Below are 17,342 nucleotides of genomic sequence, written 5' to 3'. Positions count from 1 at the left end.
AAAAAAAGAAAGTGCGCCTCTGTGTCCATAGCGACAGACCCACAAAAAACAAAAAAAAAAACTGTAAACATAGCCAGCCGTATCCAGTGCTAAACCTTTAATAGCATTTTATAATATAGTTCTGAAATATTTGGGTGGACAAAGAATGAGCATACTTGGCCTTGATTTGGTGACATTTGAGTTCATTATTGAAGTCTGCCGTTAACAAGGGACGATGAAATGAGGACCACTCTGTCAGCCGCGATGTCAACACTGACGAGAGCGACTAACAAGAGAAAAGTGCCGCTTTGGGCCTTTTGTTTTTGTGTTTGGTAACCGTGGCGACGCGGCCGGGTCTCAATTATAATCACATCAGGACGCCAAGTGAAAAGCGGCGCCGACTCGTATTCACGGCGCGTTAATCAGCCGGCGCGTGGCGGCGCGGCGCCGTGTTCGCGAATCGCGGGGCCTCACGTCAAGTGCGCCCATCCGGTGTCATCCTCGTCTCATTAGAACCACGGCCGAGCAAATCAAGAGAAGCGGCCACTCGCTTCGCGATGACCTCATCTTGCCTGATGAATGTGTTCATGTGTTTATTGTTGTGGAAACTTTTTGGAAAAAAAAAGATGTCGCAAAATCTGATGGCTCCGTTTTAAAGCCTAACGTGACAATATCGGTATTATTTTGAATCGTTGATGAAAAGGCAGTTGATCATTTGGGACACATTTTCAAATTGCGGTCGTCATCGAGCGCCCCGAGTAACCGTGGCTCATCAAGAGCGCTTTTTTTTAACGGAAAAAAAAAAGTGAAACCCTTTCCCCAAACTTTGTATGCGGCTGTTAACAAGCTAGCTGAGAGCGTGACAGTGGCCCTCGGAATCCAAATGTGAATGTTCCGTGGCGTTCGGTCACATTCCGATCTCGTATCCAACCCGGTCTTTTTCTCCCCTGGGCCCAGGTATCTGCGCTCATTAAAAGCTGCATTCCTCGCCCGTGAAAAGACTTCAAAAGCCGGACTTTTTTTCTCTTGGAGCGGCAGCCCGTCGCATGTGAACGGTCCGTTCCTCCATCGTTGTTTGCTGACGGAACGGACGAGGCCGTGCGGGAAACTTTAGCATGAACTGAAAATGTGCCTTTCGGCGAGGCTTGTGCACAACCTTCATTAAGGCTGCTTCCTCATGTGCGAGCAATCGCGGTGACAAGCTGCTTTTGCAAATGTCGTCCCCGCAAAGCCATGGCGGTGCTAAACACGTCGCCTCTCGTGTCTCCCGCCCCGTCTCCCGAATTTCATTTGATGTTGCATATTTTCCCCGCTTCCACTTTGCTCCCTTCGTCCCTCGTGTACCCCGTTACCTAACGTCCCTCAACTTTGTCTTCCATTTTTTCTTCTGTGTGTTGTCTGAGGACGCCATTGCCCCGCTGCACGTCATTTTCCCTAATATCTTCCGTTCATCATTTGTCACCCACTTGATGTAGCCGATTCCCTAAGGTCCGCCGTGTTCCGTTCATCGTCTCCGTACGCCAGTACAGTCGAACCTCGTTCCAACGTAACCCGTTTACGTTTCCACCCCTATAGCGTTCACATTTCAAAGTCCCGGATTCACGCCGATTATTTTCCATTTGTCGAACACGACGAACACCTTAACAACGGCAACTTCATGATAACGACCAGATTTTTTTTTTCCCACCAAATAGTGCAAAGGCCTCTGTGACAACGAAGCTTACTGCCGCCGCGACCTCGCTTAGGAACAAAATGTACATATAGCGCGGCGATTCCCCTAGTTGCCTAGCAACGCTACTGATTGACTCCGTACGTTGTTGTACTTTCTGCCCGTAACTCACGAAGGCACGGCGCGGTCCTGGTCACATGGTCTGGTAAATGGAAGCAAATCTCGCTGTCTGCGAAGGCTGAAATTGTCTCTCGCTTTCGAAAGGAAGCTCAGCCGAGACGACGTAAATTGACGACAGTCGGCTTTGGCGGGCAAAGTTTGCTGACTGTTTTCAGAGATGACGTCGGAATGCTACAGTTGTTTGTTTCATGCCATTGTTTTTTTTCTTCATACACATATATGTGTAATTGACATGTTCATTTGTCGTAATTGGCGGCCATTTTATTGGAAATGGTGACAACGAACTACCGAATCGATTCGTTACGTCCCTCGAGGTAACGAGATTCGACTGTTTATGTCCATCATGTTCCCTTAGTCCTTCGTACTCTTCCGTTATTCAGTACCCTAAAACCTTCATCTTTGTCCCTTGTGGCTTCCGTTCTCATTTGGGCCAGGTATTGAGCTGACTAGTCAACTACTTGACTTTACTACTCTGCAATGACAGTTACAGCTTGAGGTCAATTAATGGCCAATCAATAAAGGGCCGCCTCGCTGACATCAACAGGTGGCGGTGGTTGGCGCACCAAACGGTAACAAAAAAAAAATAAATAAATGACATCGGTAGAGCAGTCCCTTGCTGACTATGACAGTAAATCGTAGCGCCTGCGCTGTCATGTAACAAAGACCGGCGGTGGTCGATCAATAACCTCATTTTATAAATGAACGACTACCGTCGGCAGAGAAAACAACCACGTAGCCTTCATCCCGCGGACACACTGGCAATCGTCTCCCTCCTTCCGCTGCCCCCCCATCACTCAGCTAGTCACCGTGCACAGATACCTTCGCGGTCTCACACACATTCAGCGCAAAAATTGGACATTATTATGACATACTGGTGTGACTGGAGACCTTGCTTTTCTGCCCCTTGAATTGGTCTTCCAGTTTCACAATTATCCGACTGGCCGTGAAAGCCACAAAGGCATCCGAAAGTGATTGGTTTTACCAGTCAGGGGGGTGGAGCCTATTCAGGAAGGCTCGTGAGCTTGTGTTTAAAAGCGTTGACCAACAAAAAATACAATGTCGGTCTTTTATCGCCTTAACCCTTTCATGCACTCCGATAACCTGATAAGCTGTCCGCTGTCGTGACCGGTGTCCCTGAGAGGGTTAATGTCGACCACAAAAAAAAAAAAAACAACCCAAAAACGTGTGCCCCGTTCCCCTTTGTCCTTCACGTTCAGTGCCCCCACCTGGACCCCGTTACCTTGCCTCAAATGTCTTACGCGTTGTGTTTGTCGCCTCTTAACCCCGTTACTTTATTGACTTCAGCTAGGTTTCTAATGTGTTCTGTTTTGTTTTGATTTTTCCTGATGTACCACATTAACCTACCGTACGTCCTTCACCTTCGTCTCTTGTGTATTCCAAGTTTGCTTGCCCCCCCCCCCCCCACTTTACCCCAATCAACCTCATGCCGTGTCCCTGTTGTCTTCCACGCCCCATTTGTATCCCATATGTCCTTCCCCTTGTTCCCTGGTGTCGCCCATTGGTTGCCTGTGTACCCCACTACCCTACCTCCAAACTATTCTCCTTTCTGCTTATGAGTGACGCCTTAGCCGGGGGATGACACACCGCTAGCGGCAATATTCCAAGCCATCGCTCTTCTCGATTAGCCATCTTAAGGTTTCCTATTTGCTCGTGACACCTTGTTCTCTTCCAACCACAACCTTACAAGGAGCCAGAATACTCTAATGTTTATTAGAGAGGAGCAAGACGCTTGCAGAGAAGGGCAGGGCTCGTACAAAACCAGGTAGGCCGGCGTGCCCAAATGATGGGCGGAGGCAAATCCCGCCTTTGATGTAGTCGTAGTCGTAGTAGTTGTAGTAGTTCCATAAGGTGCTCAATGACCCATGCCGTCTGTCCTTGTTGAGCGGAACACTGTATTTTCTTTGTGCTGCCCCGCACGCGCATCTCACCAGCGGCTTCATATCCATCTCTCCGCCTGTGTGTAGAAACATAGCAAAGCAGGCATTCCTTGAGACTTTACAGGACAACCCCATTGAGATGGACATCGGTTTCCCTGAGAGGTTTAATGTGCACCACAAAAAAAAAAAAAACAACCCAAAAACGTGTGCCCCGTTCCCCTTTGTCCTTCACGTTCAGTGCCCCCACCTGGACCCCGTTACCTTGCCTCAAATGTCTTACGCGTTGTGTTTGTCGCCTCTTAACCCCGTTACTTTATTGACTTCAGCTAGGTTTCTAATGTGTTCTGTTTTGTTTTGATTTTTCCTGATGTACCACATTAACCTACCGTACGTCCTTCACCTTCGTCTCTTGTGTATTCCAAGTTTGCTTGCCCCCCCCCCCCAACTTTACCCCAATGGACCTTATGCCGTGTCCCTGTTGTCTTCCACGCCCCATTTGTATCCCATATGTCCTTCCCCTTGTTCCCTGGTGTCGCCCATTGGTTGCCTGTGTACCCCACTACCCTACCTCCAAACTATTCTCCTTTCTGCTTATGAGTGACGCCTTAGCCGGGGGATGACACACCGCTAGCGGCAATATTCCAAGCCATCGCTCTTCTCGATTAGCCATCTTAAGGTTTCCTATTTGCTCGTGACACCTTGTTCTCTTCCAACCACAACCTTACAAGGAGCCAGAATACTCTAATGTTTATTAGAGAGGAGCAAGACGCTTGCAGAGAAGGGCAGGGCTCGTACAAAACCAGGTAGGCCGGCGTGCCCAAATGATGGGCGGAGGCAAATCCCGCCTTTGATGTAGTCGTAGTCGTAGTAGTTGTAGTAGTTCCATAAGGTGCTCAATGACCCATGCCGTCTGTCCTTGTTGAGCGGAACACTGTATTTTCTTTGTGCTGCCCCGCACGCGCATCTCACCAGCGGCTTCATATCCATCTCTCCGCCTGTGTGTAGAAACATAGCAAAGCAGGCATTCCTTGAGACTTTACAGGACAACCCCATTGAGATGGACATACTGGCGTCCTCACGCCGCGACGGCGCCTACGACGACGGGTAGGTCGCATGCTTGCCACGCTTCTGTCGCCAATGCCTTGCGCTATGTTTCCATCACACATTCTCTGCTCTCGAAATGCCATCCGTGTATGTGCGCGTGTCTGCGTGTTTGTGTTTGTGTGCCAGGAGCTCAATCCGTCCCCATGTAGCCCTTGAGCGGATAATGAAGCATAATCGCTAACTTAAGAGGGCGTGCAAAACGGACCCCGCATGTCCGATTGTGAGGCAACGGAAGCACATTATTTTCTCTTGGACAATCGGTAAAGAAAAATAACCATACCGAGAAAGACTCTCAGTAGGGCGTGGGCCTCTGCCAAGGACAGAAGAAGTAATGCCAGACGGATGTAGATTGGCCCCTCGGGTTGAGCGGCGAAAAAAAGCGCGAAAGAATTAGGGGGAAAAAAATAGAGTTTGCTGTTGTTATTGTTGTTTGTGATTGATCCATGATCAAAGTGTGTGTCATGTTAAATGCACTACAGCGAGTGTCGTTTTATTGGAATTGAGATGTCGGAGCGATGACCTTTTGGCACACATCCATGCGCGCACACACAGCTAAATACTACTACTACTAAATAGCGTGCAAATAGTTTAAAGTTTGTCAAACGTAAGATTGTTATTCCACATTTTCACACCCCAGCCCATTTGGGAGCCCCCCCACACAGGGTGAGGCAGCCCAACGTAAGTGGCTATAATCCACTTACCAAAATTCCGAGATCCGCACCTTTATCCCATTCTGAAACCAATCAGTTAATTGGATTTCACGCTTAAGTAGTTTTTGTGCGCACGTACAAACACAAGCGACGAAAGCCTGTTCGCGATTACAAAAGAATGCAAAACAAATACATAACAGGATGCAACGGGTGCTGAAGACAAAAGGTCTTGGATGGAATTTAACAGGAAGTTGGCCATATTGGTTTAAAACAGCCATTTTAGACACTGAAGAAGGTTGACACCATTTGCTAATTTTTTTTTTGTTTTTCTTTAACCTCGCACATAAAACATATGTATATCCCACTCGGTAACAGCCTGAGATTCCGAACACGCTTTAGTTTGACCAATCCACTCAAATTTTAGGAATAAGTTGACCTTTGTGGGCAAACTCCAGGGCTGCGTACACTGACGATCTCCAACTGGACAAATTGCCCAAAATGCTTTTCGCCCCCACTCGGAAGCCAGATTTTCTCAATCTTTATTGATTCCAAGGGACATACAGTATTTTGTATTTGAAAAACTCCCTCAGCATCCCACGAAATGAAAATGCCACAAAAATGAGTAATTCTAAAATAATGGCGTGGTCGTGAAAAAGCGATTCATTCTTTCACCTGTCATCAATAGATGAACAAATACATTATTTGTACGAAATAATCATTTTTGAGGGGGCGGAGCATGGCGCTTCATGACCATTTCAAAAAGGAGCAGCCAGGGCCCGTTTATCACGATTGGCAGTTTTAATGAATCCACAATAGCCTCCATTTCCAGTACTGTGCTCCGACGAGTGCAGCACAAAGGATTAAATGTGACGTTGTCGGGTTGGATGTCGATGTCGTCTCTTTCCCAAGGCGTGGAGAAAAATGGCCGTCATAACTCCTCAAGCTGTGCTGGCGTGTGTCCGCCCCGCCCCTGTGCTTAAAGGTAGCACGCGTTCCCAGTCCTGTCCTTCGTGGCACGCCGTAATGTGCCATTTAATCGCGTCCGCCTCTTGTAAACGCGTCAGTAAAAAGGCCTTGACAGCGACGCGGCCGCCTCTGACGGACCACTCGTTCGGCCCGTCTGACGCGGCCCGGACGCTTCCCTCAAAGGACGAAGGAATAGCCTTGACACGCACTCCTGCGCTTCCCGGGAATTACTCTTCGAGGCGTTGCCGCCAATATGGAAAAAAATTAGTTTCACTCAGCAAAGTCTAGTGCAACGATCCCGAACCAGCGGTCTCGGTCCGTGGGCCATTTGGTGCCCGGCTGACCAGAGAGCGAGAGCAAAAAAAAAAAAAGTTTTGAATTGATACTATTTCAAAAAGCGAAAAAAAAAAAAACTTCTTCGAAACAATTGCAACATCCAGCACAATGAAACATAATGCTTTGGTGAGTCTAATATCACGCGACTCATCCAGCAGGAGGGTTACCATGGCGAAGGGACAGAGTGTACCTGGCAACACAATCACACTTAATTGACAAGTTGGCGTTGACGTGAACTCGAGCCACTTTTCCTTCCCGCAGGCACTTCCTGTTCAAGCCAGGCGGAACCTCGCCCATGTATTGCACCACGTCGCCGGGGTACCCGCTGACCTCCAGCACGGTGTACTCGCCGCCCCCGCGGCCCCTCCCCCGCAGCACCTTCTCCCGCCCCGCCTTCAGCCTGAAGAAGCCCTACAAGCACTGCAACTGGAAATGCGCCGCGCTCAGCGCCATCCTGGTCTCCGTCACGCTGCTTTTCCTGCTGGCCTACTTCATCGGTAAGTTTCAGCCACTTGCGCCGTTCTCGTTCAAGGCCATGCAAAGTCCACACGGGAAGCCTGGAGCCCGGATTCGAACCCACCAACCTCGGAAACGGGCAGAGGTGATAGAGCCAGGTCTAGAAAGTTTAAAAAAAAAACATGCCACAGTTTGGTTTGAGGCACCAGTGAGCCGACCAACGAGACAAGCTAGTTTTGTCGCGTGCATGTGTGAAAGCAAAGACAAGATGTTGTCCGAGGGCGCTGTCGAAAGAATTCCATTGGCGGATAATTCTGCTGAATTGAAGTCATATATTTCTCATTTCAAGCCGAGTTTTTGCAGGGCGCAGTCCGTTGCTTTGTCGCCACCCCGCTTCACCTTGGCCGTAATAACGACGTCACTTGAGAAAAGTGCAATCAGCGTTCTTGCGGATGTGCGTTGGTCAGATAAGAAAAGACACTTGGACATTTTCTTTCTTTTTTTAATACAATTTCCCTCCCCCGCCCCCCAACCTGCGCTGCCCAGCTGGCTAAAGGCTATCTCAGCGCTATTAAATCAGCTCTTCCCCTTTTGGCCGGCTCCTAAGTGAATTACAGGCCGGTAATATACGTGATCATTTATCTGTATGATCTATATTTAGTACCGTTCGCATACCCGTCTGAGGGTTGAAAAGTTGCCAAATGGCGGTGTGGAAAAAAAAAAAAATCTAAATTGATACAGATGCTATTCTACCAATATGTTTCATCTCTGCGATCTAGACCAGAGATGCCCAAACTTTTTGGACTGCAGTTCTACTTTTTGATCAACCAACCTCCCGCGATCGACCCGTTACCGCGCACGGGCGCATATGCACGCCCTTACTCACGCGTGCCATGATGAACATCAGCTATAACGTCCCCTAAGATGAATAAAACAGAACAATAAAACGGACACAAGAGTTTATGAGCTTGTGAAAAGGATATCACTGCCTACCTTAGTGGGAGACCTGACGCGGATGCGTGCGACGCACTTTTGCAGCCTGTTAACGATCGTAGCTCACGCATACCGTTTTAAAATGCTTCTCTGGGCTGTCTAGATTGCCATTCTATGCAAGTGCCATCCCTGATCTAGTCATGGGCACCCCTGACCTAGACTATGTTTAGAACTGTTAGTGTGTGTCTGTGTGGTGCGATCTACAGGATGATGAAAGGCGGAAGGTTACAACGATGCCAAAAGGCGGAATAAAAAGACGAGATGACTGCGTTGGTCATCTAGTTGCAGATGATGTTCAATGACGATGTGTCAACGGTACTGTTGGGCACGCCGAAACGTATAAAAAGAGCCGTTGAGGAGCGACGGCTGGTCTTTTAATCGCTAGCTTTGGAGTGCATCCAGATGCGATTGTACCCCAGCAAAACATTGAGTTTTATCGAATATATTCTCGTCGGCCTGAATCTGGCGAGGTCATAATCCTCCTTGTGATGTCAACCAAGGCCGTGATGACCATGACGATTTGATTCCATTCAAAAGGCTGAGCTGATTCGAGTTCGTTGATGATTTGAGCGAGCGACCCGTTCAGCGATTGTGTCATGCCCAAAATCAGTTTCAACCCTGAAAACTGTTGTTGCGTTCGTCATCGTCCCGTTAGCCGCTGAGCGTGTACCTGAGACCGCGGGTGTGTACGCCGCAATTGGCCAAATGGGCTCGCAAATGATTTCTGAAGAGACAAATTATATTTTCATTGAGGACATTTCGAATAGATATTTTGCTCTAACAATCGGCGAAAGCGATCCATTTCTGGCTCATCCTTTCTCCCCCCCCCTAGGGGGATCAGGCGCACTAAAATCTGCATTAATAGTAATCCATTTTATTTAAAAATTCATTATTTTGTCAAAAGATTATTAGCTGCGTTCTGGAGACGGCGGTGATTAAAGATAAAGCCGCAGGATTTAAGGAGAATCAAAGTGGATTTTGGGGGTCCCGGCCCAAAGCCCCGTTTCATCACACGGTGTTTAAAAAAAATTTAAAAAGAAAAAATCTCCAGGTGCATCAAAATCCGAGAAGCCCCAGGTCCACCCCCAATCGGCGGTCGTGTTTGATGAAAAGACTGATGAGAAACCGCTTTTGATTTGCGGTGCAATTAATTGCGCAAGCTTGTAATTGGGAGAACTGGAGGCTAGATGTCTGATTAGGCCAATTAGGCCTCGTGATGCATGTTGGGACACCAGAGTTGCTTTTGTTTGCTCGCCACTTTGCGAGCGTAACTCGATAAAGCGCACCGTGACCGCTCTACGGTCGCGGCGCCTTCATTCAAAACTTAAAAGACTTGACAATGACGAATGTTCAATGTGCCTGGAATTCAGGATCCCAAACGTCTAAATCGGGATGTGGTTTGGAAAATGTACATTCGTTTGCATGAAGTTCATCAACAGTAACATAAATGTGCCGTTATCTTCTAAGATGTATCGCTCCGATAAAAGGTGATTTGGTACGCGTCTCGATATCTTCCAAAGTGGAATCGGTTTGATTATACGTCGATGGCAGTTGGCGAGTATAAATGTCCACGGGAGTGAATGAGTTCATATCGGTTCCGATTCTTCTTTGATGATGAAAAGTGGCGATCTGAGCAGAAACGCGGCCGTCGTCGCATCAGAGGAAGCCGTCTGGAGCTCGGCTGGCGGCGAGCAGCGTCGACTGACCTCGGAGTCTTTTGCTTCCATGTCCCCTAATTGGCACCCGGTGTGACCCGACTTTCCTGCCAAGACGGAAGTGAAAGGAGGTCACAACATGTGCTGGGAAACTCTTGACAGGTCATCGCCTTGTCGAGAGCGCAGCTTGTCTCCGTCGCTGGATATCTCATTAGAAGTGTCTAGTTAGTCCTATAAAACCCTTCCGTATGTCATTGCAAAGTTTGTACACCCCCCCACACCCCCAAAACAACAAAATAGGACACCCGTCTTGGCTCGCATCCAATACCCCGACGTAAATCTTTAAAGATGGGAGCGCTCGTTTGCCATTGGAGGCCTCGGGGATGGACGGGATGAAGAATGCATCCCGGCAAAGACACATTACTAGGACACTTGGAACGACACTTCCTGCCCGGTGACTTTGTGAAAGTGTGTTTTCTCGCGCTCACTTTGTCCCTCTCTCTCTCTCTCTCTCTCTCTCTCTCTCTCTCTCTCTCTCTCCGCAAACTGGCCGTAAAACCACAAATCAAAACGGAGAGACTCTCGGCGGCTCTGGCAATGACAAACAAAAAGCAGTGTTCACTTTGTTCACCGGTTGTCACTGCAGACACAGATCAATGCCCCGTGTAGTGTTGTGGAAAAACTTTGAGAAGAAAAACACAGGCGAGACTTTACGGGGTGTTTACCGTGGTGTACGTGAACACATCATTATATACAGTACACCGTATGCACACGGGGCGGCTCGGTGGTCCAGTGGTTAGCGCGTCAACCTCACAGTGTAGAGGTACCGGGTTCAATCCCAGCTCCGGCCTCCCTGTGTGGAGTTTGCATGTTCTCCCCGGGCCTGCGTGGGTTTTCTCCGGGTACTCGGGTTTCCTCCCACATTCCAAAAACATGCATGGCAGGCTGATTGGACACTCCGAATTGTCCCTTGGTTTGAGTGTGAGCGTGAATGGTTGTTAGTCTCTGTGTGCCCTGCGATTGGTTGGCAACCGCTTCAGGCTGCCCGAAGACGGCTGGGATAGGCTCCAGGACCCCCGCAAGCGACCCTTGTGAGGATAAAGCGGACCGGAAATGAATGAATGAATGAATGAACGTATGCACATGCCTTTTTTCCGTTGCATTTCCCCTTCGGTACAATTCGCTTCAGTTGGGTTGTAAAACTTCCATCCATCCATTTTAGGTAGAACACAGGAGTGTGGCAGAAACAGCTGGAAGTCACTCCGAAAATCGTCGACGGATTTTCTGTCCCACTGTCAAAGCGTCGTGCGGTTTCGCGAATGTTTCAAGCAAGTAAATCTTGTTTCTTTTGGAGCCGAGCTCGGCTTGTGTCGTGCACTTTCAAACTCAAGCTTGAATGAAAATCCCCGTGTATATTTTTGGCTTTTCGGAGATGTCTTGTGTGTAAAAAAAAAAAAAATAGTTTTGCTCAAGGCAAGATGTCGGCAAGTGTCTAAGAGAAAAAAAACATTTTGAACAAAAATACACTGGAGCCTGTGTGCGGTGTGCGCCAGTGATCAGAATGCTTGGCCGCCTCTGCCTCAATTAGAGCCAGAAAAAAAAAAAAAAACATTCCCGTCCTCTTGTATGCGACACCGAATGTGTATCAATGCTCATCTTGTGCCGGTTTGTTCTCCGGGTGAGGACTGCTGTTTGAATTCTTGTCGATAGACGCGTTTGCAGTGTGGAAGGGATTCTTTAACAAGCCTTCAAGAGGTCTCGCAATCGCAAAATTCTGCCACTTGAACCAATATTCAACGGCGGGAAATCGATTTTCTTCAGCCCATTTGTTGTTTGTAATTTTTTTTTTGCTTTGTGTCATGAAAACAAGCTCAGGCCTCCTAATCGGCACAATGAGCAACATAGCAGCGAGACTCAAGTCATTTGTCTCCTTCGTTCCCAATTTGAGCTCGCTTCCGTTTTCGCTGATTCTGTCATCGTCTGTCACGTACCATCAAAAGAAATTCTGCTTTGTTGTGCGAGGATGACAAGAAACACTTCACGCTTTGCATATGCATTTGCCATTTATTATTAGTATTTAGCACCATTTATGCACATCAATCACAAGCATGTCACATTTTAACGCGAGAAGTACACCGGAATATCGGATGATGAACATTTTCGTCCGCATTGTCAATGATCAGCTCTCTTGAATAAAGCGAAGCTTTTTTGTTTTTTCCCTCAGCATCGGCCTGTTCAGAGTGCCGCTTTCAGAGTAGACGAAAGAATTGTGTGGTTATTTACTCAAAGAGCTGAAGAGAAACAACAAAACAATAAAATGGGCCCGTTGAGTTTCTGGGCCATTTTTTCTGCTGACTGTTGAATTCCGAGGTTTTTCTTTTTTGCCTGGCTAAGCTCATCTTGTCCATTCTCGTAATGGTGATGTGTCACCCCGCGCCCCACCCCCACCCTTCAACCCCCCCGCACCACCACTATAGGGTATTTCTTTTGTCAGGCTATCAGTGTGCTTTATCCGAGCTTGTTTTTTTTTTTTTAAACTTTTGGGCTTCAGTGTTGCTATTGAGGTTGTGGGGTAATCACCTTGGAGCGATCGCAAGGCAGCTGGGGTGGTCCACGGCAGATGTTGTCGCTCGGGGTCAACAACGGCACTCGGATGGCAAAGCTCGGCGGAATTTGCCGTTAACCATTAAACCGGATCGTCTTTGCTTCGACGTCCTGTTTTCACGTCGCCGGTCGAGTCGCTTTTGCAAACGTTGAGGTCTTAATCCACTTTTTGTACCCATGACCAGTCTGCAGCAATCCCAACCATCAGTTTTTGGTTATTCCGTTTTGAGGTCTGTTTTGTTTTTTTTTGTTCCAGGTGACATGCTACACTGATCGCTAATCAATTCGAGCCAACCAGTCGAACAACTACTCCAGTGTTTCCCACCGTTTGTTATGTTTTACATTCCAAAAATCTCACCCTCAAATGAAAATGTCACAAATGATATATGGCTCGGTCTAACCAATCAATTCCGTTTGCATGGTGTGACTCTTTCAAAATACATATTCACATATTGACCTGTCCAAAATGTGCATCAGTCCATCGCACTTTATTTATTTATTGAATTATTCATTTTCCAGGATTGTTTTGTCGCGCAGAAACTCGTCATTTTGAGTAACGGGACTGAAAGTCATCGGAAATGGTTGTTAGCATGGAATTAGCAAATACATTATATGTAGCCAGGTGGCATTTCTGCTAATAGCATGTTGACACTATTAAAAAGGAGATTTAAAAAATTGGCTTCAGAAGTGCTGTCTCTTTAGATATTGTTTCGCGAGACGTGAAAAGTTGAAGTGATAAAGTCACAGATTTGTTTACATTGTTGTTGCAATCTGACTTTATGTTCGCACTCACCCTTTATTTTTTGAAGTTGTCTGAGTGAACACTTGAAAGACCGCAAATGAAAGTGTTGAAGTTGAACAACTCTAATTGAAGTAGATAAGCTGCCTTTCATATTCGTTGAGGGTTTGTTTGCCTTTATTTGAGCTACTCACCACTGTGTGTCAGGACAAGCGTTCCGAAACTATCGGTGGACTTGATCGTTAAAGCCTGGATGCTTTTGGGGGCGGAGTTTCAATCACCAAAATGCACTTCTTGTGTCTCCCCGTCCAGCCATGCACCTTTTTGGACTAAACTGGCACCTGAAGCCCACGCAGAGACAAATGTACCACGTGACGGACGACAATACGAGTGGGCCACCTTTCCCGACGGACCTGAGCTTGAGGCCGCTCGGCAACACGGGCTTGGAGGTGCCCGATCGCCGGGGCAAAGACGACAGTGAGTGCTCCTTTCAAGCGCTTTATCGCAGCGGCTCAGCCGGAAAGTTTTGTCGAAGAAACCACAAGTTTTGCTGGTGACATTTGCGGCCAGTCGGCGGTTGTTTTCGCACGCCGCCTTCTCGGGCCTCGGTGGCGCGCGGCGAGATCTGCATTGTAATCCTGTGAAAGTGCTTGTCAGTGGGAAAGCCTGATTTGTTCCTGGAGAGAGAAAATGGCACAGCTTCAGGGAGCCGTTGTCCCGGGGCTACAACTTTCAGGGTGGGGTGGGGGGGGATTAGCCACTCGTTCACACTTCATAACAGATGTGATCCTTTCATGTCCCCGCCCGGACCACCGTGCCTGGCAGCCAAAGACAGCGTGCGCTCGCCCCACGGTACCGACCGCTCGGCTCCATCCAGGAAAGTTTGCCCGCTTCCATTCCGGGGCAAATGGGCCAAAATGTAGCCGTGCCATTTGCCACCGGCAGGCCACAAAAGCTCGAGAAAGGAGTCATTACCATATAGATGAATCCCGCACTTGTCTTTTTTCATTTAACACGTGGCAGAAAAGTGTGTTTAGCCACTGAGGCGGCGACTGCAGAAAAGGTCCAAAGCTCAGCCACCGGGGATGGGAAATCAATATTTTTTTTCTTTTTGGGGAATAAGTCTCATTCTGGGCTGCTGTCACTTGTAACAATGACGAGCTGTCTCTGTCTCGTTTTGCCACCGCAGCACAAGCGCGACATTAACATGGACTTGGGCCAACTCAGCTAATTGGGTCGGTCATGACTGACATGTAAGCCGGCCTATAACGGCACCACGCGTGACGGAACAGCCTGCCGGCCGTTGTACGGTCAGACTGTACAGCCGTGTGGGACTTAACTCGTTGACTGCCAAACCGTTTTCTGAGTCAAGTATTGCCAGCCGTGTTTGTCGCATTTTGACAGCATATTATATGTTTCGTAACATCGAAAGGCAAGGCGGCTTGATCGATATAGCGCATTTCATACACAAGGTAACTCAATGTGCTTCACAAAGCAACATTTAAAGGTGAACAAATAAATACTTTTCAACAACAGAAGATTGAAAATAGATGAAGGCAAAGTAGAGCAACACAAAGAGCATTTTATTGTGCCTACCGCAAAAGTCAAAATCCCCAAACTTTGCTGTGAAAACAAATATTACCGATAATCTTAAAGTTTTACACTCAATGAATATCTTGTACTTTTAGGCCACTCCTCCGGGACGACGTACAGCGTAGCGCGCCGTAATTCATTCCCAGTTTCCATTTATGATTTGAATCATTTTCTCTCAAGAGTCTGGACACGTACTTATTTGCCTGCTATTTTGCTGTCCAAAGTTGGGTACGCTCCGCTTTAACGCTCTGTAAAGTTACCCGATCACCCAAGCACCTAAATCCGATTACATGTCAATTTTAGGTTAGCTTAGCAATTAGCATGGCTTCTCTGTCTTTCCCCTTCGTGAGAACGATAAAAGTGTCAATAGGAAGTGTTGCTAATTCGCCACCATAGAGGTAACGGCAACTGACTTCGGAGCGATTTTAGCTACAGCAACCAGCCAAAGCTAGCTAGCTGGCTGCTTATGCTATGAAGACTGATTCGAAGCTAGGCTTTCGGCTCCAATATTTGCGGGAACGTACTTGTCATTATCGTCTGCAGTGCAAGTGGTGCGGCGATAATATTTAATCTTGGCGGGTTTCTATTTGCTGTTTACTGTATGACACGTCTTTCCGAGCGCCATCTGCAACCTTAAGCCAAGCCCGCCGCCGTGTCCCGATGCTCGTTGTCGTTAGCGCGTTCGTCGCAGCTCGTCAACGCGGGGCTAACAGATGTTGTCATTTCCACCGAGTCCAGCACCAGGTGCAATAAGCAGCATACGGAGCTCTCTTGCAGCTCCTTCTCAAATAAAATTACATCTCTCACTTTATTACGATAGGTTCAATTACAACTGTACAACTCATGTTTTTTAATTCCCCCCCCCTCTCGTTCGTGCCATTTGTGCCACCATATGTTCGACCTTTTTAATTCAGTTTTCCCAGACATGCCATTAGTTGGGTGGCAAGTCTCCGAAAATGTGTTAAGGCTTGCATTACAAAGCAACACGTGGTGGAAAACACGTTTGACTGATATTCTTAAAGAGAAAGCGTCAAGTGCGAACTAATTAAATGCTACCATCGTATTTTATTAATGTCGGTCCAGCACACATCCAAATGCGACCAAAGTGTTCCTCTTTGAATGTATTTATGCATGCTTCCTTGGAGTTAGGACAGGGACGGTCACCCGGGGTCGTTTGTTACATTCTTTGCCACCCCCTCAGGATTCCACAGGCCAAATTAATGGTGTGACGTCTGACCGATTCTCCATGCGCGTGTTTGTGTGCACGTGCGCTTCTCAGGCAAATTGGACAGCTTGTTTCCCGACGACAGCTACATCGACATGGGCGAGATCGACGTGGGCCGCAAGGTCGCGCAGCAGATCCTGCCCGGCGTCTTCTGGCGGTCCCAGATCTTCGTGGACCACCCCATGTACATGAAGTTCAACGTGTCGCTCAGCAAGGACGCCTTAGTGGGGATCTACGGAAGGAGGGGCCTGCCACCGTCTCACACGCAGGTTGGAGTTCATTTTCAAACCAGCTCATTTCCGCTAGTTTCTCAATTTTGCAATACTTTGGTCAGATTTTGTTCAATAATAATTGCGGGAATTTACCCAAAAAATGAATGCACAACAAAAAAAAGATGTTTCTTTTTGCATTGCCTGAAAGAAAGCTTCTTTTGAATGATCTAATTTCTACAAGGAATTTATTGGAAAAGATTTGCACCAAAAATTGGTGTTCAAATAATTTTCTGTCAACTTGACATTTTGACATTAAAGCGGAAGCCAAAAAAAAAAAAATCTTTAGAATCATATGTTGTGTTCGATGCAAGACCACTCGTATTCTGATCAATGTTGCGTTTGTGAAATATGAAATAAGCAGCATCGAACATATTATTGTTTAAAAAAAAAAAGAGTTCACTTTTTTCCATCCACCCACGTTCTGCTTTGTCAGCTTCTGCGAGCTGATACTAATGATGTTATTATTTTCTAGACTGTAATACATATAACACCGCATCTTCTATTGCGTAACCAAACCCATTTGAAGGTTTACTCTTAGCATTTAGCATTTAGCATCGTACTTGCGGTTTATAAACCATTTGACTTATTCCCAACTCTTTGTAAGAACAGAATTCTGTCCTAAATCACTCTCCTCTGTACTTGGTTTATTCTGCTAAAAAGACTAGCGCGCTCTCTTACAGTATTTGCATTCATGTCGACACAGGATGAGCAATTTTCCACATTTCCGCTCTGCGGCAGATTATAAATTGCTATATTGTTAGATCCAGCGCGGAATCAATTCATAACCCTTTCTACTGTATTATGAATCACCTCCTTTTGTTATGTCATTGAGGATTTACAATAGATTTCTGCGCAGTTGGGTATCGCCAATGAATCACGTAAAGGAGCCGGAGCCTCGCGGGGTACGGGGGAGCGGAAGGATTTTTCTTTTGCTCTAATTTCCCGGAGATAGGTCTCGTTATGAATCCTATCTGGCTCGCCGAGCTCTCACTTTAGATTTTATTCACTTGGCACAACTGCCGT

At 47.2% G+C, this 17,342-nt stretch overlaps 1 protein-coding gene across 1 annotated transcript in view; it reads left to right on the top strand.

Annotated features, from left to right (window-relative positions):
* tenm4 (teneurin transmembrane protein 4) overlaps nt 1-17,342 on the top strand; it is a 164,929-nt gene that overhangs the window by 61,965 nt on the left and 85,622 nt on the right. The window contains exons 6-9 of the mRNA XM_019887308.1: nt 4,607-4,830; nt 7,044-7,279; nt 13,542-13,706; nt 16,102-16,316. Coding sequence (XP_019742867.1) covers nt 4,607-4,830; nt 7,044-7,279; nt 13,542-13,706; nt 16,102-16,316 — 840 coding nt within the window. The remainder of the gene's footprint in view (nt 1-4,606; nt 4,831-7,043; nt 7,280-13,541; nt 13,707-16,101; nt 16,317-17,342) is intronic.

Source organism: Hippocampus comes, unplaced genomic scaffold, assembly GCF_001891065.2.
Source record: "Hippocampus comes isolate QL1 unplaced genomic scaffold, H_comes_QL1_v1.1 scaffold194, whole genome shotgun sequence".
Classification (NCBI taxonomy): Eukaryota; Metazoa; Chordata; class Actinopteri; order Syngnathiformes; family Syngnathidae; genus Hippocampus; species Hippocampus comes.
The sequence above is the reverse complement of the archived record's forward strand: the minus strand, read 5'-3'. Positions and strand labels throughout refer to the sequence as shown.